This window comes from Cyprinodon tularosa, unplaced genomic scaffold (assembly GCF_016077235.1).
Source record: "Cyprinodon tularosa strain WSP-4 unplaced genomic scaffold, ASM1607723v1 ctg6, whole genome shotgun sequence".
Classification (NCBI taxonomy): Eukaryota; Metazoa; Chordata; class Actinopteri; order Cyprinodontiformes; family Cyprinodontidae; genus Cyprinodon; species Cyprinodon tularosa.
In genome coordinates, this window is record NW_024039340.1 from 944,829 (window position 1) to 968,454 (window position 23,626).

A 23,626-nucleotide genomic window follows, 5' to 3' on the forward strand; every position below is an offset into this window, starting at 1 on the left:
GCGCCCTTTACAGGTAAAAGAGTGAAGTACAGTATTAACCCGGAAGTGCTTCTCTTCTTCCCCTGCTGCACGTGCAAGGAGGCGAAGTCTGACATTCGGTCCCATAAGGAGGTGTTTATCATCAAATTGCCTTTTATTTTTCCGTAATTAAACAATCTTCTAGTTTATATCTGAAGCTTTACCTAAGGATGATATTTCTGAGCCCATAAGGCTGATTTGAAGCTAATTTTTAGTCCTTTAAACACGTACGCTTTGATCATGACGTCATGTTCCCAGCTGTTTTTTTAATGTAAAGTATGTTTTCTTTCTTGTTTCATCCAGTTCTGCTCTATCCGACATGGGGAAGTCCAAACAAACGGGAAACCATAACAACGGCAGGAAAAAGAACATCTCAAAGAAGTGGAAAACGAAGCGGAGAACCAAAGATCTGGACCAGATCCACTCCGACATGAAGCCAGAGACTGCAGCCAAACTGCTGCATCAGGAGGTGGACTACGACGTGACGGGATGTGCGCAACATTACTGCCTGCACTGCTCGTAAGTGCTGGACCCTCTGCTCAGGCTTCCCTGAGTGTTATTGATCATTGGACAGTATACATTTTTTTCCAGGTCTGGAAAAATGTAGAAAAATCTTAGTATTTCCATATTATCTCAGAGTTTAAATGCCATTATGCCATGTTTTTCTCTCTGCTCTATTGCTTTCTTTTGTATAATCCTTTCTTTTTATATTATGGAGGACAAATAATAATAATAATTTAACTTTTTTAATCTCACATTACAGAAATTTACTATATATATATATATCTTCAGTTTTGGGAAATTATATATTGCATATAGTCCAATTTAGTGGAAGCTATTGCACATATCATCACTTGCAGAAAATTTCCCATTTGTTGATCATTGCAATAAAAAAAATAAAAAAAGTCAGTGGAACCAAGATGGCTGACACACAGGTCAAAAGACCAAACACCTCGGCTATTTGGGTTTCTACAGTAGAGCAGAGGAACCACCATTATTATTATCATTATTACAACTTGTAGCAACCATCAAATTGACTCTAATTTTGGTGGCTTCTGGGTGTGGGAAATCTAGGTGCTGATGCGCTCAAAAGGCAATGTCCAGACTGGGAGATGCGTTTGGGAACGCCCTCCTTTATTATGCACACACTGAACCCTGAATGCCATCCAAATTCCTGGGTGGCAGTCTATAGCAGAATGCAAAGGAAATTGTAACATTGATCAATATGTGGATACAATGAGGCAAACCAGAATATAAACCGAGAGCGGTAAAAAACAGTGACCTTCCCCCACCCTTCACTCACTGCCCTTACGTGACATTTACATAGATTTTACCCACAGCACCACCAGCGTTAGAGCAAGAATATAGGTCAGAGAAATAATTCACATACAAACCAAATACCGCCACTAAACCGAACTAACGTATTGACACAAAGTAAAATAGACAAAAACTGCCCGAACACCGAACTACAAATGGCTCCTATAGTGTAAAACTAAATTACAACCATATCTATGCAACTACTTTGTTGGTATATTTTTATTATAGTATGAAATGCATGCATGAGTAGACAGATACATTTTTATCTTTAGAATAAAGATAGAAAATTGTTTTTTTTTCTCCAGACCTTATTTTCCAACCCTAAGGATGTATAAAATCAGTAAAAACATCCTGACTGAGTTTATCATAATTCCTGCACGAGAGGGTTAAAATCCATGTAAAGCACTGAAAAAGCTGGAATGATTGGCTTTCTGTAAAACAGTGTAGGATTACTGAAGAGCAGAAAATAACCGTTCTTTTTTAAACACTTATCAGCTTTGATCAAAATCTGCTAAATATTTCTATCAATTTAAGGTATCAAGCTGAAAAATCAGACAATTTCAGCCTTTAAACGTGTAATTATAACTTTTTAAGATGCAATAAAAGATGGGGAGGATTGCTTGAAAGAATAAATTGTAATTATTAATTAATTGATCTTATTTGGTGCTGGATTTAAACTAATACCTCTATAAAGGGCCTTTTTTTCTTCTCTCTAACCTGTTATAGTCCTTTAAATTAGGATAAAAAAAAACAGTTTTTCTTGCTTCCCCATTTAGGCTAACTTTATTGAGTTGCATTTATCATGTCTAACTTATTTTATCTTTTTTTAAATTTGAAAATGTAAAATTTCTATTTATAAGATGCATTATTTCTTTTTTCTTTTTTTGTCCTAATATGGTTTTCTTGACCTTTGCCCTTTTATCCTCCCATATAGACTACAGTGTGTTCTTCAATTTATATCTGTCTTCTGGTTATTGTGATTTATTGAGATTAAATGCAGAAGTTTAATCACAATATTAAAGCCATTTTAACCCTTTTAATTCATTTTTGCCCTATGTCTTGCAGGAGATACTTTGTTGACATGAGATCATTGAAAGAGCATTTCAAGACCAAAGTGCACAAGAAACGGTAGGTTCCGGTCGGCAAAGAAAACATCAGGAGAAGCATTTGGGATTGCTGGAGCGTGGTCTCTCACCTGTCGTTGTGTCTGCAGGTTAAAGCAGCTCAGAGAGGAGCCTTACACACAGGCTGAGGCAGAGCGGGCTGCAGGGATGGGCTCCTACATCACTCCAAAAACCATTGAAGTGAAGACGCAGCCTATGGAGGAGGAAATGGACTGAAAGCTGTTTAGGTTAATGCATAGACTCTTAATAACAGAAGCCTGGATGGTGGCGTCTGCTGCTGTTATTCAGTTACGTCACAAAGCCAGGTGCATTGATGAATGCATTTTTGTGACGGCCTATGTTTTACAATGTTTAGTCATGTAAACATGTGCATGACTGACCGATACGGAATAATAAACATCATATAGGTTCATGTTTGTAGCGGATTCCTCAGGCGGGATTATTCTGCCGGTGGATGTGAGGGGGAGTCAGGATTTCTATGCACTGCTGCTAAATCCTGAATTGTATCGACCATAATATTATTTTCCATTGTAATTGCAACCAAGGAATGGGTTTTGTAAATGGAAATGTGTTTAAAAATATTCAATCCAGAAATAAAACTTAATAAAAAAAATGTTTTAGAGTAACGTTACTGTCTACTCAGATTTTAGTGCTTAAATTACTTTCTAGTTTTTTTTCCTGATTCGGTTTTACAATTAGCTTTCTTTTCAGATTGCATTTTGCAGATACTTTCTCTTCACTTCAAATCCAATACAAGTGCTCACAATGAAAAAAATTTTATTTGACCTTAGAACTGGCAAATAAGATGATCTGCAGATGGAACCAGTAATTTTGTCCTTGAAATAAGAAATGGATATTATTCCATTTTCCATCATGCCCATCCCAAGCGGGGTCGCGAGGGGTGCTGGTTCCGCGGAAATAAGATAAAAAGAGATGCTTCTTTATTATTCTAAATGTAGATCATAGTCCATTGGCAAACAGTCTTACTTACCTGTCCTAAACAAGGGAAATATGTTTATTTAAACCTTAATTTGCTTATATTTCATATTTTGGAAGGCACCTTACGGTGCACAATGAGCAGTAAAGATGTTGCTAATGTTCATGCAGACCAATGAAAGAAAGCCCGTCCCCTGAAGTGAAAACAATGTGATCTGTTGGAAAAGAATTTATATATAAAAATAAAAATGACTAAAAAAAAACAAAACAGTGGGAAGGACAAAGATACTGTCAAAACCCTTTTTTCAAATCAAGGTTTTCAAAGTTCTGATTTCTGGATTGCTGTTTTTCTTTCAGTTACGAAACATCTTAGCAACAAAAATTGAACAAACATCACTACCTAGAGTTGGCTTTGATCATTTTTGTTTTTCAGATCTGTATAATAAAATCAGACTATGATAAAAATGTTTTGGTTTCTATTCTTTATTGTATCTAAAAATAAAAATCCGTATTCCTAATGGAAGTGCTTCTCACAGTGATTTTTATGGAATTAACATGGCCATACATTTGATGATTAAGAATATGATAAGAGATCCTACAAATGTGTGGAAGTATTTAGTAAGAAAAGCATAAAAATGCCCTTTTTATATATCTCCTCCCAGTCCTGTAGTGAAATTATTGAGGCTGAGTTGTGATTTATTGTCCTTCAATGGTAAAATTCAGGTAAAACAAAATTACAACGAAAGAAAAAGTGCCGTACAATTAATAAAATATGATCAGATTCTACAAAATGTACAGCTGAGTATAATCCTTTAGAAATAAACAAATCTACCTGTAGCTGTTCTTTGCTGTGAAAATGGCTGCAGTGGCGGAAAAATAAATAACATACTGTTGGTGGGGCGATGAGTTGCTGGGAGGAAGGATCTGTGATTACACTCCTTTGTGTGAATGATTCAGAATTTTTAAAATTACAGAACTTTAAATGATTACCATTATTCCTTAAGATATGTTTCAGATTTCTTTTTAAAAATGGTATAAATTAACCGCTTCAGGACCTTAAGGATTCCTAAAACTCAAACATTTTTCAACTGATAACCACACATCTCAATACCTTACTGTGATTTTATATCATTGACCCACACAACATATTACCTTTTGTAAGATAAAATGTTTTCTGTTGTAGTGGGGAAAAAGATATTCAACAGTGCAGTCCATTTAAATTTTACTCAGTCGGTCTCACTTTATTTTTTTGCAAAGGAAAAGAAAATAAGATGTTATAATGTCCAGCCCTGCTCTGCCTGGACAGTTTGTCTCAGTTATTTAAACCCTAAAGAAAGGCTGTGAAGGTTTCCACATACCGTTACCTAAACAATTACAGTTGGAAACGACACATAGAGCCTAGGCGGAAGTTCAACTGAAGAAACTGATTGCTCGCCTACATCTACCTACGACTCCGCCAATCCGCTTTGAACCACACCTCCACGAACGCCGATCGGCATCCAAAGTTCATCTTAAAAGGCCTCCGATACGCACTCGTCTGCTCCTGTGCGCAGGCGGCGGATGACCTTCGTAGTTAAAGCTTCATCAGATTTTAATCCCTTCCGGACTCTTACTGCGTTCCCTGTCTCATCTTAACTGGCCCGCCATGTTGAGCCTGGTTCTGCCAGAGGTTTCTTCCCAACGGGGAGTTTTTCCTCCCCACTGTCGCTTCATGCTTGCTCATCATGCACAGGTTCTTTCAACCTGTGCACTCCACCACCAGTTTCAGGCCTGGGGGGAAACAGCCCCTCCTGTTGATGCATATCTATCAAAATGAAGCGCTATGTTTCCTGCCGAGGTCTGAGCGCTAAAGACAAAGTAATTGTATCAATAAATTTCTCCTAACTGTCTTTTCTCTTCGTACGAGTTTTTCAGATTGAAATAATGTTATGAAATGAGAAACAGTCTACTTTGTTATGAGAACTATTGTTTATATCCCAAAACCTCCCTAATAGGATAAACAGCTCCTCTCCATTAGACACCTTGTAGCACTGAGACCTGAATTAATGAAAATCAGCACTAATAAATCAATATATATGTAAAAGGGAATTAATAGCAGATTGATTCCCCCCCCCGTGCTTAACAGAAAGCCCCATTTTGGTCTTATCAGACCAGAACACCTTGGTTCAGAGCTGCAGGCTCCTCAGGCTCTGCAGCCCTTTTTCTTCTGTCCTCCATTCCACAAAGCCTCAATCTGAAGAGTTTATAGTTAATAGTGCTCAAAGCAGACAGATTTCCATTATAAAAATTCACACTCACATTTTATTTTTATTTTAATGCCATATTTGCAGAGCGTGGTATTCTCAAACATTTATTTCTGCAGGATCATAAAGGAATGTGTACCCTTGCTGAACTGTGGACAAATAGTTTAAAGAATAACATCAGTTCTCTTTCTGGCACCCAAACGTGTAATTGAAGCTTGTTGAGACATTCTTTGGACGACCAATAAGACCCTGCCCCTTTAAATATGGGTCCTATGCCAGCTTTGCAAGTTAGACATATTTATTTAGGTCAATATAAAGATAACTTCCGGTTTATTTTCAAAGGAAAACAGAAAATCAGATGACCTGGTTCTGTTTATTCCCTCTGTGTGTATCTCATCATTTGGCATTTAAATTATTGACCAAGACATTTGTTACTCCTGTTGTCTTGTGACGAGGTGCTTCTTTGCCAGCATTTTGTATTCAGTATCGACTTATTGATATGATTTTTGACATATAATGATTGAGATTATTTTAGGATTATTCTGTCAGCTTTTCTCATTACTTTCTACACAAAATATAACTCTACTTCTGTCCTCTGCTGCCCAGTTCTGGTTGTTTCTGCAGAATTTCAGTTCTTGATGTTTTTATATCGGAGAGAAGCTGTTATTTGATGTCCTTTGCTTATTAAAAGCTCTTTGCCTCACAGAGTCTAAAAACACACCTGCTGCTGCTTGCTGCCATTCTGGGTGAGCTCTGCGCTGGTGGTAACCCATGCTTTTATTTCTACAGCAGCTTAATTTATCTTTTTAAGGCTATCATGGATCACTAAATTGTGAAGCTGTTCACAGCTTGTGAGGCTCTTCTCGTGCATGTTGATTTAGGATTCTTAGGTATGTTTGGTAAAAGAGGGACAGTACAAGTATTTCTTGAAGTAAAATAGTCTTAATTATCCCACAGTGGAAATTTTTAGGTATGTCTGTGGCAAAAGTAAATCCGCTCTAACTTTATTTGTGGAGCACTTTTGAAAACAGCAGCAGAACAAAGATTTGAATTGACAAGACAGACATTTTGAATTGAATAGGCTTCCTGGATGGGAAGTGAAGCATCTTCAAACTTGGAAAGTCCAGTGGATTGTTTTATTTTTTTATTATTTTTTTACTTTTTTGGAATGACTATGACCTGGTGAGAATCTTTACCACCAGCAAAAAAAAAAATACTGACAGAGCATCAAACACAGCTCACATACCGAAAAAATGCAATTGAAGGCATGAGATTGTTTTCAGTTGTAGTCAGGCATACAGACATGTTGGTTACACCCAACATATTTTATTCAACTCAGTTAATTTTATCTATGTAGCACCAATTCACAACACACACGTCATCTCAAGGCACTTTAAAGTTCACCAGATCATACAGTCAAATTGATTCAACAGTTTAAGGAAAACCAGTTGATTGCATCCACTCATTGACTCAAATGCAATGGCTCACACTAAGCATGCTTGTAGCGACAGTGGATAGGAAAAACTCTTAAAAACTTTTAACAGGAAGTGTCATGATTATATTAAGGTCTGATCCCAAGATGCAGAAGACCAAACTGAGAGACCAGGGAAATGTTTAAACAGGTTTATTCGGTAATGATGTGGTGAGTCCAGTGTTGCTCTGAACACTGCTCAACAGGGACTGAAAGGTGAGGGGAAGACACTGCGGTTAGTTCAGGCTCAGTGGGAAATTTGAATTTTTGGTTTTGCATAGGAGGAAAAGGTTGCAGACTCACTTCTCCAGGAAAGGGTGTCCTTTATGGAATCCAGACTGTGAGGATTGTACTTGAGACTGTCTTGTTGGGTGAAAAAAATTGTTTAAAATGAAAAAGGGTTAATGACCCACTTTCATATTAATCGTATTAATACATTATTAGACTTTTCTTTTGTATTATTTAATGTGCATCATTTTCCTACTAATCCTCCTGTTAGTAATAACTGCATATTGAGAGCAACGTTTATTTGAACACCAAAAGTTGAGTTTCTTATCATAAATTGTGTGACCTTTTCCTACAACCTTTGCTGCAAAGAATGAAGAAATTTAGTTGTCTATAACTGAGGCTTTTATTTTGAAACTCCCCTCATCCATCCGGTTAGTCGTGTTGAACGGTTTAGCTTGACGCATGTGACCGCATCCATATGCTTCCAGTGTGGATGTGGGAAATAAGAGGCTACTAGTACCAAGAAGAGGCTGGATAGAGGCGCAGACTGTTCCGCTTTTTTTCGGCTCTGCCTGCTGAGGCTTCAGGAGCTCCTCAGGCTGCAATGCGCTCCTGAAGCGGAGGAGAAGGAGGAAGGCGATGATGGCCGCAGATGTGGATAAAACAGTCCCGGAGAGAGAGCGGGGGAACGGGCTGAGGAGCCCAGGATCCGGATCCTGGTTCCGTAGAGGTTTGTGGTTCCTGCTGGTGGTCTGCGGGGCCCCCCTCGCTGCCTTTGGGATAAAGTTCTACCGGGACTCCCAGCTCCTCAAACGCCATGTAAGATCCAATGAAAAATAGATAAAATGTTGCCTGATTTTATTCTCTTATTTCCTTCACATACCCGCTGTTTCTCAGACTGTGAGCAGATCTCAGAGCTCCAGCAGCATTTTTCTCTGTGGTTTTATTGGGTGGGAGGGTCTGTCTGTCTGCCTGCCAGCTGCTGGAACAGATCTAGACTTAAAGTCTACAGTGGTTTGGTTTTCCAAGCTGTTCTTGCACCCTCACCCCCCTCCAGTCCCTCCATTGTACAGCTGCTGGCAGGCACGCATCTGCCTGATCTTCATCCAGGAGGAGAGAAGCTCCAACTGCTCTCCTGGATACCAAAGCAGGGCCGGAACCAGGATTTTTGAAATACCGAGGAAAAATATTGGGATAAATCACTTGACAAAAAACATCCTTATATGGTGACTTTTTAACATATCTTTTGGAAACGTGAGTAAAGATAGTTTAATAACAAACCCACCAAGGAGGTGAATATTAAGATTTTTATCATAACATTTCTAAAACTCACAAAAGTATTTGAGTAAGTGAGTATGAGTGAGTGGGTATGATTGAATGAGTGGGTGATTATGAGTGAGTGAGTGAGTATGAGTGAGTGAATATGATTGAATGAGTGGGTGATTATGAGTGAGTGAGTATGAGTGAGTGAGTGTGAGTGAGTGAATATGATTGAATGAGTGGTGATTATGAGTGAGTGAGTGAGTATGAGTGAGTGAATATGATTGAATGAGTGGGTGATTATGAGTGAGTGAGTATGAGTGAGTGAGTGTGAGTGAGTGAATATGATTGAATGAGTGGGTGATTATGAGTGAGTGAGTGTGAGTGAGTGAGTGTGAGTGAGAGAATATGATTGAATGAGTGGGTGATTATGAGTGAGTGAGTGTGAGTGAGTGAATATGATTGAATGAGTGGGTGATTATGAGTGAGTGAGTATGAGTGAGTGAGTGTGAGTGAGTGAATATGAGTGAGTGAGTATGATTGAATGAGTGGTGATTATGAGTGAGTATGAGTTAGTGAATGAGTATGATTGAATGAGTGAGTGAGTGAAGGAGTCAGTAAGTATGAGTGAGTGAGTATGAGTGAGTGAGTATGATTGAATGAGTGAGTGAGCGAAGGAGTCAGTAAGTATGAGTGAGTGAGTATGAGTGAGTGAGTATGATTGAATGAGTGGGTGATTATGAGTGAGTGAGTGAGTGAATATGATTGAATGAGTGGGTGATTATGAGTGAGTGAGTATGAGTGAGTGAGTGAGTGAATATGATTGAATGAGTGGACGACCAATAAGACCCTGCCCCTCTCCTGGATACCAAAGCAGGGCCGGAACCAGGATTTTTGAAATACCGAGGAAAAATATTGGGATAAATCACTTGACAAAAAACATCCTTATATGGTGACTTTTTAACATATCTTTTGGAAACGTGAGTAAAGATAGTTTAATAACAAACCCACCAAGGAGGTGAATATTAAGATTTTTATCATAACATTTCTAAAACTCACAAAAGTATTTGAGTAAGTGAGTATGAGTGAGTGGGTATGATTGAATGAGTGGGTGATTATGAGTGAGTGAGTGAGTATGAGTGAGTGAATATGATTGAATGAGTGGGTGATTATGAGTGAGTGAGTATGAGTGAGTGAGTGTGAGTGAGTGAATATGATTGAATGAGTGGTGATTATGAGTGAGTGAGTGAGTATGAGTGAGTGAATATGATTGAATGAGTGGGTGATTATGAGTGAGTGAGTATGAGTGAGTGAGTGTGAGTGAGTGAATATGATTGAATGAGTGGGTGATTATGAGTGAGTGAGTGTGAGTGAGTGAGTGTGAGTGAGAGAATATGATTGAATGAGTGGGTGATTATGAGTGAGTGAGTGTGAGTGAGTGAATATGATTGAATGAGTGGGTGATTATGAGTGAGTGAGTGTGAGTGAGTGAATATGATTGAATGAGTGGGTGATTATGAGTGAGTGAGTATGAGTGAGTGAGTGTGAGTGAGTGAATATGAATGAATGAGTGGGTGATTATGAGTGAGTGAGTATGAGTGAGTGAGTATGATTGAATGAGTGGTGATTATGAGTGAGTATGAGTTAGTGAATGAGTATGATTGAATGAGTGAGTGAGTGAAGGAGTCAGTAAGTATGAGTGAGTGAGTATGAGTGAGTGAGTATGATTGAATGAGTGAGTGAGCGAAGGAGTCAGTAAGTATGAGTGAGTGAGTATGAGTGAGTGAGTATGATTGAATGAGTGGGTGATTATGAGTGAGTGAGTGAATATGATTGAATGAGTGGGTGATTATGAGTGAGTGAGTATGAGTGAGTGAGTGAGTGAATATGATTGAATGAGTGGTGATTATGAGTGAGTATGAGTTAGTGAATGAGTATGATTGAATGAGTGAGTGAGTGAAGGAGTGAGTAAGTATGAGTGAGTGAGTGAGTGAGTGAGTATGAGTGAGTGAATGAGTATGAGTGAGTGAGTATGATTGAATGAGTGGTGACTATGAGTGAGTGTGAATGAGTATGTTTGTATGAGTGAGTGAAGGAGTGAGTGAGTATGAGTGAGTTAATGAGTATGAGTGAGTGGATGAGTCAGTGAGTGAGTGAGTATGAGTGAGTGAGTGGATGAGTGAGTGAGTATGAATGAGTGGATGAGTCAGTGAGTGAGTGAGTATGAGTGAGTGAGTGAGTGAGTATGAGTGAGTGAGTGAGTGAGTGAGTATGAGTGAGTGAGTGAGTATGAGTGAGTGGATGAGTCAGTGAGTGGATGAGTGAGTGAGTATGAGTGAGTGAGTGAGTATTAATGAGTGAATGAGTCAGTGAGTATGAGTGAATGAGTATGAGTGAGTGAATGAGTCAGTTAGTATGAGTGAGTGAGTGAGTGGGTATGAGTGAGTGAATTGGTGAGTGAGTATGAGTGAGTGAGAATGAGTGAGTGAGTATGATTGAGTGAATGAATTGAGTGAGAATTAGTATCAGTGAATAAGTGAGTATGAGTGAGTTAGTATGAGTCTTATTATTATTATCATCATTATACTACATTATTATTGTTGTTATTAATATTGAATTATTATTAATTAATGCTATTATTATTGTCAACAATTTGTATCATATAGTTTGAAATTTCTCTCAATTAAAAAAGCTATAATAATAATAAATAAAAAAAACGGAAAAATACCGAGGACATGAGCTCGGTGTTCTCAATGCTGGTTATGGGGCTGATCTAAAGCCTTTTTTTTTTAACCCACACCCATGATTTGAACATGTGATCATTTATGCTCTGGAGTATTTGTGTTTCAGTTGATGTCATGACTTCATGACCTAGTTTGTGGTGCAGCATTAAAAAACTTGACAGTAAAGCTCTGTTTCTGCTCAGGAAGAGGGCGTTCGGAGTTTGGGTGCCGAAGGCCTGTTTCTCTTCTCCTCCTTGGACACAGACCATGACCTCTTTCTGAGTCCGGAGGAGTTCAAACCCATTGCAGAGAAGCTCACAGGTGCATCATTTCAGCTTTTACTCTTTCTGTTTTCATTGCATATTCAGTATTTTTTGCTCATTTATTTTCAAACAGGATTCACTGCCATTGCCAAAACTTAACCTGTGCAGAAAAGTCATATTGGAAGCCCTTAAATGGCAAAATATCTAGATTATGTTGAGTAGATTAAGGCTGGTGAATGTGACCTCTTAGAAAGGATTATACATATATATTAGTGTTGCACTGATAGTGATACCAGTATCGGTCAGGGCTCCAATCAAGCACTAAAATGGTGGTGTTGGTATCGGCGAGTACGACTAATAGGGCACAGATTAGGGTTGTCACGATACTAAAATTTTCAACTCGATACCGATACTCAGGAAAATACTCGATACCATTTTCGATACCACAAGGATAAAAACAAAGACCCCAAAATTTAACTGAATTTTGACAGGTTAGTGTCTTTCATTTCCAACTGACCTGTTACTCATGTTATCGTGACTGGTGGCCCGTATTAATGACCCTAACCCTAACCCTAACCCTCCACCCTTCATAATTGTGAGAAATAAATATTGTTTGGTTAAACTTGTTTGGACTTATTGTACAAACCTATTTAACATACACTATTTTAACATAATATTATGGATAGAGTTTAATTAAGTGTTTGAAAGATTAATTTCACTATTTTTAAATTAATGTATATTGCCATGAAGCCATTAGTATTTTCTTGCCTGGGATCTTCCTATTGGTGACGTAATCAAAATGGCCGATTTCATGTGGGCGGACTTGGATATGTACTTGATTAATTTTAGCATGTTATTATTAGCTATTGGCCGCAGCTAGCAGTTGAAGGCTAAATCAAATGTAAAGTGCATGATAAATAAAATTCATTATTATTATTTATTATAATAATCATAAACATAAATAAATACATAAATAAATCGGAGACAAGGGGCGCAGCGGCGGCAGGTCAGCGTGGGGGGTTGGGGGGGCGGTGGTATCGATACTTTTTAAATTCAGTATCGTACTGAATCCTACATTGTAGCATGGCATAGACAATTCACGTTTGCAGTTTGAAGAACACCTGCTTGCTTCTGACGATTTCCTTTAGCTAACCAATGAGTGTTTGCGTTCTATGAGTCATCCAATCACACTAGTTTTCACTAGATGTGGATGGACCCAATGATCTGCATTGGATGGCGCACATGACGGGAAATAAATATTTATAAACATTAAACCAAAGCCAAGAGTAACGAGTAACGTTTGCATTAAGAATATAAGGAATAGAAAGTACAGATACTTGTGTGAAAATGCAATGAGTAGAAGTCAGAAGTAGGAAGAAAAATAAGCAATGGAGTAAAGTATAGATACCTCAAAAGTGTACTTAAGTACAGTAACTAAGTATTTGTACTTCGTTACTTGACACCTCTGCTAGGTAGTCAATAAAGTTATTTTTCCTGCTGCACAAAGGTAGGCAGCAGCTTGTAAAGCCATGATTGCAATTATTTTCTTTCCAAGTAGTATGCAGTTCTTCATATATTCACACACACCAATTTCAAACAGATGGTATGCACAGCCAGATATCGGGTATCTGATCCCGAGTAAACCATATATATATATATATATATATATATATATATATATTGAACTCAGAACCTCAGGATTCCAAGTGCAATGCCCTAACCACTAGGCCACCACTCTCCTAAAACAAAATTCTAAAAACTTTAGGGGGTGTAAATATTTTTCGAAGGTATTGTAACAGTGGTTTCCCTGCAGGGCTCATCCCCCCGGTGGATTTGGAGGAGGATGTGATTGACGACCCAAATGGAGAGGATTTGATCTTGGAGGCCAAAATGCAGCCTCTCTTACTGGACTCCATGACTAAAAGCAAGGATGGTTTTCTTGGAGTAAGATAATGACGATTACATTCTGTTGCTAAAAGCGCCCAAATATCCAGAACCAGCAGAGGATTTGTATTAAACCAGCAATATTTTATTTAATTTTTTGAAGGTTTCCCACAGCTCCCTGAGTGGTCTGCGCTCCTGGACAGGTCCTGCGTTGCCCTCCTCTTCGTTCCCCGCCAGCCAGTTCAGAGTTTTCCTGCCCCCAAAGGGTAAAGTGGAAGCGGGAGACACCTGGTGGGTGATTCCCAGCGAGCTCAACATCTTCACTGGTTACTTACCCAACAACCGTTACTATCCTCCCACCCCGAAAGGCAAAGAGGTGCACCGTCACTCCTGCTCAGGTTGTTTGAGTTTAAACTGAATGCATCATGTACTGTAAGCCCCTCTGCTCCCAATGTAGGTTCTGATTCACTCCCTGTTGAGCATGTTCCACCCTCGGCCCTTCATCAAGTCCCGCTTTGCACCACAGGGCACGGTCGCCTGCATACGGGCCAGCAGTGACTTTTATTATGACATCGTCTTCAGGTAAGGAAGCAGTCTGAGGGAAGCTTGGTTCACTCAGATTTTTTAAATTTTTATTTTCTCTTTGTAGATCCTGTGCCTTCTGTTTGGAATATATAATGAGTATTTACTATATTGGTTGTTTTAGCTGACAGCCACTGCTGATGTACCACTGGAAAGCAGCAGTAGATCCATCACAGAAATCAGGTTTCAATGAAAGTTGCAGCTGAAATCCGTTCCTGCAAAGTAAACTACTGGAAATGCACATAAACACCTTAGATTTGACTCTTTCTAATGTTTTTCTAACCAAATTTGTCATTGATCAATGGATGAGTCACGTCACTCTCTCAGGCATCCAGCTGGAACTGCATGAAAAAAATACCAACTGCACTTTTAACACGTACCATAAAAGTAAAAAAAAAAACAATCCACTGGACTTTGTTTTCAACTTTGAAGACGTTTCACTTACTATCTTTATATTGGAGAAACCAAACAACCTCTCCACAGACGCATGGCCCAACACAGAAGAGCGGCCTCCTCTGGACAAGACTCCGCAGTACACCAACACCTTGTGGACAAAGGAGATTCTTTTGAGGACCAGAATGTTCACATTCTGGATAAAGAAAATAGGTGGTTTGGGAGGAGCGTGAAGGAAGCCATCTATGTTAAGAGAGAAAAAACAACTTTAAACAGAGGTGGTGGACTCAAATTCCAGCTTCCAAAAACATACAATTCAATCATAGACATGATCCCTTCCAGATATCACCAAACCCCCCACCCCATCACAGAGGAACGAGGGAACTACCCGCTCCAGCGGCCTCCTTCTGGACAAGACTCTGCAATACCTCCTTAACGACCAAACCTTAACAATCATAGACAGGTTTCAGGTATTACAGGAGACAATCCCCCCTTAACGGCAATCCCCCCCTTTAACGACCAACCCTCAAAATCATAGACAGGTTTCAGATATTACAGGCTAATGATGGAACCAAACGACCCATTCATCGGTTACCATTTGCATGTTTCCAAGCAATACAAGGCTTTGTCTATATAAGACTCAAACTCACTTCCTGGAGAGGTGGCGAAATGTCTTCAAATCTTTGAAACCAAGTCCAGTGGATATTTTTTGAATTTTTACGGAATATCCATGAAGCTTTTTTAAATCAAAATGTCAGAATTAGCGTTTAATTCGAGGCTTTACACAGTAGCCCAACAAAGCCTTGTTTTTGGTTATAAAACATGCAGATTTAAACGGACGAAAGGATCTGCCCCTTTGGAATGGGGGTCATTTGGGTTCTTTGTTAGCCTGCAATGCCCCATACCTCTCCATGTCTCTGAAAGGGGGGTCGTTAAAGGGAATTGTTGGCCTGGCTGGATAGGGGAGGTCTTCGCTCCCCTGTAAGGGGGTGGGTGTGTTATAGGTGGAAGATCAGGAACCATCGATTACATGATTTGTGTGTAATTCACACAAACAACTATGGTTTTACCTTTAACAACAGCTGCTTTTCTATTGGATATCCTGGTTGGCTGATGTAGCAGAAAATACATTTTTTTATTATTAAAATGGCCATTTTAGTCATGTTTTGTTTTTCTTTTTTCTTTTTTTTTTCGTGATTGTCTGATTGATTATATTCTGTAAAATTACCAACTGGTCTAAATCACCTGACTAGCATGTTCATTAATTCACCTTGAGTTTGCTTTAAAGATCAGATAAAGTTTTGTGCTTTTTTTTTAATCGAATAACTTCCCTTAGTAAAAACTCTGCCTCTGGTTTTGCAGGATTCACGCAGAGTTCCAGCTGAATGACGTTCCAAACTTTCCCTTCTGGTTTACTCCGGGTCAGTTCACCGGTAACATCGTCCTGTCTAAAGATGCTTCCCACGTCCGGCACTTCCACCTCTACGTTCCCAGTAACAGGTAACTGCTGCTTGTTCTGTTTCGTTCTTTCCCCTCTGTGATGCTGACATCGTATTGGAATCTGTCCCGCCGCGCCGCAGGTCTCTAAACGTGGACATGGAGTGGCTCTATGGAGCAAGCGAGAGCAGCAACATGGAGGTGGACATTGGATACCTGCCACAGGTAGGAATAAACCTTTGCTTTCATCTGGTTTTCACTTCATTTTCTGCTCTCTTGTAGATGAAGGTTTTTTTTATTATTAAGGATTTTTTTTATTCAATTTATGTTTTTTTGTGTTTTTTAGGCCTCAAACAGGCAACACAAGGTTCAGTGTTTTTGTGCCAAACTTAAATGGCACATATATCATGCAAAATCTACTTTTTATGCTTATAACTATATTGTAATGCTTCGTTCATCTAAATCATAACCAGAGTGGTATTTTGCTTAATCCGGGCATGTTTTAAAAAATGTGTCCTGGTAAATCAAGCTAGAGCTGTCATTACAGTTGTTGGAGTCAAACACCTAGCCTGACTGTGCCACGCCTTCTCAGTTAAACACACGCCCACTTTCTCTGATGAGCAAGTGGTGATGTGAGGCTGAGCATCGCTGTTTCGGCTCAAAGTTAAGATAAAGTGTCTCCTTTATCTCCTAATCTGCACAGTGACAGCAACTGTTTTTAGTTAAGGTCTGAGAACAACGGACACATTTTAGAGTTTAATCCAATGGTAAAATAAGCTGTGCAACCACATCTGAGCTGTGTTCACCTAAAGGGAACACATTTATTAGAGGCAATGCCAATAACATGTCAATCAAAACAAGAAAAATGGTAATACAGTCTTTAGTTTTATGCCACTGAGACTATTGTGCTATTATCCGATCAAATTCTGGTCAAATGATGGCTCAGAATGGGGCAGAAAGACTTGCTCTGGGATGTACATTTGGAACCCATGTTTCTGTTTTGCATCAGAGAATTTTGAGGATGAAAGTCATAGGGATGGAACGGTTTATGAAAACCGTCTGAACCGTTCGGGTCGACTGTTCGGTTCATGCGCTGCTCCTTTTTCTCATAGGCGAAGCGTTTACACTCCAGAGCAGAAGGTGGCGGTACTGCGACCAAAGCCAACCACCAGTAGTAAACAAGAAGAAGAAGCGAAGCAGCTTAGCCGGGTGTAGCAGAAAAAAATCAGTTGTTGTGTAGAATTGTGTGGGTATGGCGAGTGGGAAAGAACAGGAGTTGGAAGACGCGCCAGCAGCACTTTATAGGTCTGCTGTATGGGACCACTTTGCATTTAGAGTGACCTACGATGACGGCGGAAAGAAAGTTGTGGATAAAAGTGCAACAGTGTGCAAGCATTGTGCAACACGTTTTGTTTATGCTAACAGCAAAACGACCAACATGTCATGCTAACAATCAACATATACCGAACCGAAAACCGTGACCACGAAACCGTGAACCGAACCGAACCGTGGATTTTGTGAACCGTTCCACCCCCTAGAAAGTAGGGGTGGGTATTGGCAAAGAAGTCATGATTCGATTCGAATCACGATTGACATGCCACGATGCGATTCTATCACGATGCATCATGATACTTTAAATATTGCGATGCGTTGCGATATTTTCACTGAACACTGTAAGAAAAAGATCCAGCCCTTACCAGTGGCTGACTGGCTGGGTGTGATCTGGATGGTGTCTTCAATTGATACATAACTGAAAGCAACTGAATTCATACATAGCTGTATTTCTTGAAATGACTTTTGGAGGTGTTGCCATGGAAAGAAATACTGGACAGAAATATTATTATTACTGGCGTGGACACACTGACAAAAAGATCTTAGGATTCATCAAACTTAAAATAACAAAATAAGGATAATCAGTGCCGTTTACATGGCCTCAGTGGTCCTTTAAACCAATGAAACGAAAACATTCAAATGTATATTTCCCCTTTTGCAAATTACGTGCATCATATCAATTTCATTTTTACCTTCTTTGTTTTTAAAGCCAAAATGCATCCAAGCATCTGACTTGAAATGTGATGGAACTGCGGGGCGAATTTTCATAGTGTCCTCCATATTTTATTTCATATGACTCGTCTCAGTATCCCACGGCCGGACTTTGTGACACAAAGCAGCGGGCGTCAACACATCCGCAGCGACATCTGATGGACTGGAAGTTGTATTCCACTTGGTTTGGCTGATGTGCGCCAACCATTCATGTATTTTATTTGTTCTTTTTTTTTAATAATCGGTTCTTGCCTTCAAGAATCGATGCAGTAGATCACAAAAATTAGAATCGCAATGCATCGATATGATGATTATTTTGCACACCCTTACTAGAAAGTCAAAGATAGAATGGGTTGTTGCTCTTTGATGTCTCCTCATAAAACCCGGACCTCAGTCTGTTCTCTAAACTAGAGCCTTCTTACAGCAGACACAGGCTTAATACGAGACATCTGAATCTGACTTTTGCTCTGCCTCTTCCAAGAACTAATGCATTCAAAACACATTTGTATACCGGGCCATCTCTCTATGGAATATGATGACACAGAAAAGGAGATGTATACAAAATCATGTCTGTTGTTTTACATTAATTCTAATGAAATCTATAATCAAGAAGGAAATTCTGCTTGTTTGATTAGGGAGAACATAGTGTATGTTTTTGCTTTTATTTTGTTTGTGTTTTCTAATAATGTCGTTTCTACTGTAAGTTTTGTTGTATGTACTGATTGTGATGATTTTTTACTTCCTTTTTTGAAAATGGACCCCAGGAAGATTAGTCTCTATTGTCGTCGAGACTAGTGGGAATCCTTGAATAAATAAATGTGGAGACAATGCAGCCCCTGGTGCCTCACATGGATCTTCTCTTTTTATTAGTGTGCCTCTTGCACCCATAGTAACATGTGATTTCAAATAGATTGAATTTTGAAGCTGCTCTAACTTTTTGCCTTTTCTTTCTATCAGATCTGAGCATAAATGTGACTTTAAAGCTGAATGGAGGGATTTTTCACTGTGCACTTCTATGTGGTATTTGTATCTAAAAAAAGCTCTTCTGTCTGTAGTTGGAACTGCGGTCCATGGGGCCCTCCACTCCCTCTGTTATCGTGGATGAGAAAGGAAACGTCCTCGACAGTCGGGACGGAAGCAGTGACCAGATCCAGTTTGTCTTTGAGGAAATTCACTGGACCTCAGAGATCAGTCAGGAGGAAGCTCTCCGCCGCCTGGAGGTCACCCTCTACCCGTTCAAGAAGGTCAGCATCCATGAGAGGCGTTGAATGGGCAGAGGGGGACGGCTGTAGCTTGTTGTTGACATGGTGCATCTTTGCAGGTGTCCTACTTGCCTTTTGCTGAGGCTTTTGAGCGAGCCGGAGCGGAGAAGAAGCTGGTGCATTCCATTCTGCTCTGGGGAGCTTTGGACGATCAGTCCTGCTGAGGTGAGCTAGTGAACCAGGGGCCTAATTTTCCAGGACTGGATCCTGTGAACAAGAGTTTGAGCACCTAAATGTGTCAGGTGGTTGAGTCGTTCTTCGACGCCTCGCATCAACAACCGCACTGGAACTTCTCTAATAACCGACATTAGCTAAGTTTCCATTAATCATCAAATTGCGCAAATTGTAATTACGAAAAATACATTTGCTAAATAGAAACAGGTTGGCGGCTGATGGCGCGGCGCATTTGGATTCATGAGGACTCCAAGTATTTTTTACATTTAATTTCCGATGAAGAGCGTGATGAGCACTAGAGGGTGTTTGCATCCACTGCAGCCATGTTGTTTTCAGAATTATGGTGTGGACAAATTTATTCACATGAAACCTCAATTTTGTTTATTATTTAAAAGAAAAACTGCAACTGCGAAATGAGCAGAATATGAACATAGTTTTGAGCACATTTGTAATGGAAGCTTAGGCAACGACTGCTTTACCTCCCAGTGGGGAGGAGTCGTATTCCCGTCTTCTTCAGAATTTTTTATGTTACACCTTGCCGATTTTCAGAATCTCCTAAAACGCTGACATATGCTGAACTTTCTACGGTATGTATTTTTTTATGTTTGCCACGATACTAAACTTTTCAACTCAATACCGATACTAAGGAAAATATTCGATACCATTTTCGATACCAAAAGGATAAAAACTCAAAATTTCAACAGAAATATTTTGATTAATAATTAAAATACAATAAATAAATAAATACAATAAACAATAATAACATTTTGAAGTTGTTTGCTGTGAACAATATTAAGCAAGCTTGATAAAAAACTTACAATATTAAAATTAAGTTTTCTTTACTTGGCTATGCTTTGCACACATAGCAATGACACTAGCCAAACCGGTTAAGAAACAAAAATAATTCTCAGCAGCTGCACCTGTTACAACAAAAAGTCTGAAACTGAAAAGTGCACAGAATTATTCAATCACACATTGTTCTGAAAGTGCATTGTCCTCTATTCTGCACATTAGATGCACTTTAGGTGCCACTGGTGGTGGCACTGTATCGATACTTTTGAAAATGATATTGTATCCGGATTAGAGGTGAGTATTGGCATGAGTGTTGCGATTCGATACGTGTCGCGATACTTGGGTCTAGATACGATATTGCAGTATCACTATATATTGCCATATTTTCCCCAGCTATCAAAATCAAATGATGAGATAAAACAGCAAGTGCTGTATGTTTTCATCAGAAAATATTGATTACCGGTAGGTATTATTATCCATGTTGTTTGGGGTTTTTCTTCCACTGTGACTGCCTCAAATACAGATTTGGTGCTGCACGCACAGTTAAAGGGCTCCACAGCGCTTTCTGCCAGAGTGGGGGTGCAGAGGTAGCCCATTTTCCCATCAATGTTTTATGTAACCATTTATTTTTTTAATCGATACTAAGAAGTGAAAGATGGATATTATATTGGGCATATATCACGATATATATCGCCAAAACGATTATTTCCCACACCCCTTATCTGGATACAATGTTTCAGTATCAATACTTTTTTGAGTATCGATACTTTTGACAACCCTAATTTTTTTTTATTCTGGGCGTATACATAGCGTATTCATAACGAGTCCAGAGCGTATGTCCAACCACAGCCTAACTTGTGCATAACGGACAGCAGCGTAATGCACATGAAATGTCACAAGCCAGTGTCCTGAGGGGAGCAGCGATGTCCCCAGAGGCACCTGGTCAGCATCAAAAGATGTCTTGATCGCAGTATTAAGCTAGCTGCTGTTTCCTGCACACCAAAGAAAAAGAATAAATACATAAATAAAAAGAAAGAAAGAAGGTTTTCAGTCGCAGGAGATTCAGCGTCATGTCTGCTAGGAAGTTTGTTGATCGTGGCCATGGGCATGAATGAAGGGAGAATCATCACACTCACCTTCACTCTCACCCTATGATGGGCATGAAGTCTGGAGGAGAACTGACGGTTTCCTCCTGTGAACCCCCTTTATACCAAAACGCTGCCAATACGCCATTATACAGTAGCTGGAAGTTAGAAACACGTTCAGCGCTCGTCTGGAACACGTCAGATATGTTGATATGCGTTGGAGAGAAGTTCTTCATAAGTTACTCATAGGTTTTGGATAAGCTAGACGCCACGACTTATGAGTAATTTACACTTAACGTATGTCAATAATCAGGTAAGTTACAGGGTTCGTACGGGTGCTGGAAATCCTTGAAAATGCTTGAATTTTAACGTTGTGTTTTCAAGGTTTGAAAAGTGCTTATATTTTGGATGAAATGCTTGAAAATTTAACTATTTCTTTCGCAACAAATCCCTATCTAACTGAATCGTGTGTTTATTAAATGGAGAAATAAAATGTTGGAGAGCCCGAAAATGAAACCTGCTCGCTTATGTGTGACTGCGATCTGCCAGTCTATTTCCATGTGTGACTCCGCCCCCTTGAAACCACTACTGCACCATGCCGGGAGGTTGTCGTTTCAATGAACGTTGGCTGGAAGATGAAAAATACAAATTATGGATTAAACGGGGACAAACCCCACGAGTTGCCTCTTGTAAAGTCTGCAAAAAAGATGTGCAGCTTTTCACAATGGGCGAGTCTGCACTCTCGAGTCACATGAAGAGTAAGTCATAGACTTTTTAAGTAAGCCAACTGAAGTAGCCTAGTACACGTCAACGTTGGCGCGTATTTGTTTATGCTAGTAACTGCTAGCTAGGAACTCACAGGCTAAGTTACTGAGTGACTGAGAGTACGGTGTGATAATGTAATGTTAGTATTGCAGTGTTTCCCGCAGCACTATCTAGACGAAAAAAACTAAGTTGTAATTCATTGACAGGCCCAGACCTTAAAACAGCATTGATAACTCTACGGCTGATAATACTGAATTGCGACACCCTCTGGTTGGTTATATTACTACGCCATGGCAGAGGAGTAATTTTCTTTGATCATCCGAGGAGACATGTGGGGGGAAAAAACGTCTTTGTCGTCTTCATCATCGGTGAACTATATGTGGAAAGGTAAGTAGTTAATTAAAACTGATAATAGAAAATGAATATCTGCCCCCCCCCGGCAGTCATCCGCGCAAAACTGGTTCCGGCCGACAACACAAAATAATAATTTTGACTATGTTATTTACGGTGGTGTAAGGTGCTGGAAAAAGTTTTAAAATGGATCTTGAAAGTGCTTGAAAAGTGCTTGATTTTGACTTTGGAAAAGGTGTACGAACCCTGAAGTTACCTGTAACTTATGGCCCATGTATGAGCATAGGCTGGCGACTCGCGTTTGTCGACGTGTGCCAGCGTCCTTCAGCGTGCTCAAAACGTACCCATAACTTATCCAACCGAATGACGGAAACACCGAGACTAAAGAAAAATATCTTGTTTTGGCACTTTGATCTCAGCAGATCAGTTACATATTTATTTTTTATGTTTTCTTGCTCTTGAATCATCTGCAGGTTCAGGGCGGACTCTCCGGGAAACGGTCCTGGAAAGTTCGCCCGTTCTCACTCTGCTCAACCAGAGCTTCATCAGCAGCTGGTCTCTGGTCAAAGAGCTGGAGACCATCCAGGTAAGCGGCGCAGAGCAACTGGAGACCAGCGAAACCAGTAAACCGCTGTGCAGCAACACAACTGTTCTGTTTCTGTCTTAAAACCTGTTCCAGGCTGACGAGCGGAACCCTGCACTGAGGGAAAAGGCCCGCCTACATCTGGAGAAGTACAGTTTCCCTGTGGAGATGCTGGTGGCGCTGCCCAATGGAACAGTTGTAAATACAGCTTTTAATAAACACAGTTTAACCCATTTTAGGCCTTGTAGTTTTAGCAGACTTTCCTGAGTTTATTTATGTTTGAACTAAGGTTGAACTCTTTGTTGTACCGAGTAATGTCACCAGGAATCTTTCCAGATGAGATAAGTGTTTGGCCGAAGGGAAATGCCTCTCATCTGTGTCCCTCAGGTCCACCACATCAATGCTAACTACTTCCTGGACCAGACGGCAGTGAAACCAGAGGATGAAGGGGCCACTTTCAGCTTCTCTGGGGGGTTTGAGGACCCCTCTACGTCCACGTACATCAAATTCCTGAAGGAGGGGCTGGAGAAGGCCAAGGAATTCATGACTCAGTAAAATGTGTCACACTGCTTGTCTGCGGTGGAGAATCTGTCATTTTTCTTCTTTTGTCCTCATTGCTCATATTTATTTCTACATTTTTTGTGGTTAAAAATGACATTTTTTTGTACAGATGTCAGTATTATCGTTCGCTT

General features: G+C 39.7%; 2 protein-coding genes across 2 annotated transcripts; both read left to right on the forward strand.

The window, feature by feature from the left end:
- Nucleotides 1-3,085, forward strand: znf593 (zinc finger protein 593). Its single transcript, XM_038306994.1, has 4 exons — nucleotides 1-111; nucleotides 322-537; nucleotides 2,401-2,463; nucleotides 2,549-3,085. Exons 2-4 carry the CDS (start codon nucleotides 338-340, stop codon nucleotides 2,673-2,675), a joined length of 390 nt encoding a protein of 129 aa, XP_038162922.1. The 5' UTR covers nucleotides 1-111; nucleotides 322-337; the 3' UTR covers nucleotides 2,676-3,085.
- Nucleotides 3,086-7,806: 4,721 nt separating this feature from the next.
- selenon (selenoprotein N) lies at nucleotides 7,807-23,505 on the forward strand. The gene is made up of 12 exons (XM_038307023.1): nucleotides 7,807-8,156; nucleotides 11,524-11,641; nucleotides 13,397-13,527; nucleotides 13,631-13,843; nucleotides 13,925-14,049; nucleotides 15,805-15,942; nucleotides 16,023-16,104; nucleotides 18,978-19,166; nucleotides 19,244-19,349; nucleotides 22,825-22,937; nucleotides 23,031-23,132; nucleotides 23,322-23,505. The coding sequence occupies exons 1-12, from the start codon at nucleotides 7,977-7,979 to the stop codon at nucleotides 23,487-23,489; spliced, it is 1,665 nt and encodes a 554-aa protein (XP_038162951.1). The 5' UTR covers nucleotides 7,807-7,976; the 3' UTR covers nucleotides 23,490-23,505.
- The last annotated feature ends 121 nt before the right edge of the window (nucleotides 23,506-23,626 follow it).

Excerpts from the sequence above, each read along its gene's own strand:
- znf593 (XM_038306994.1), top strand. The coding sequence starts at position 338 with ATGGGGAAGTCCAAACAAACGGGAAACCATAACAACGGCAGGAAAAAG. Across the intron at positions 538-2,400 it reads CATTACTGCCTGCACTGCTC|GAGATACTTTGTTGACATGA; the intron begins GTAAGTGCTGGA and ends TATGTCTTGCAG. Across the intron at positions 2,464-2,548 it reads ACCAAAGTGCACAAGAAACG|GTTAAAGCAGCTCAGAGAGG; the intron begins GTAGGTTCCGGT and ends TTGTGTCTGCAG.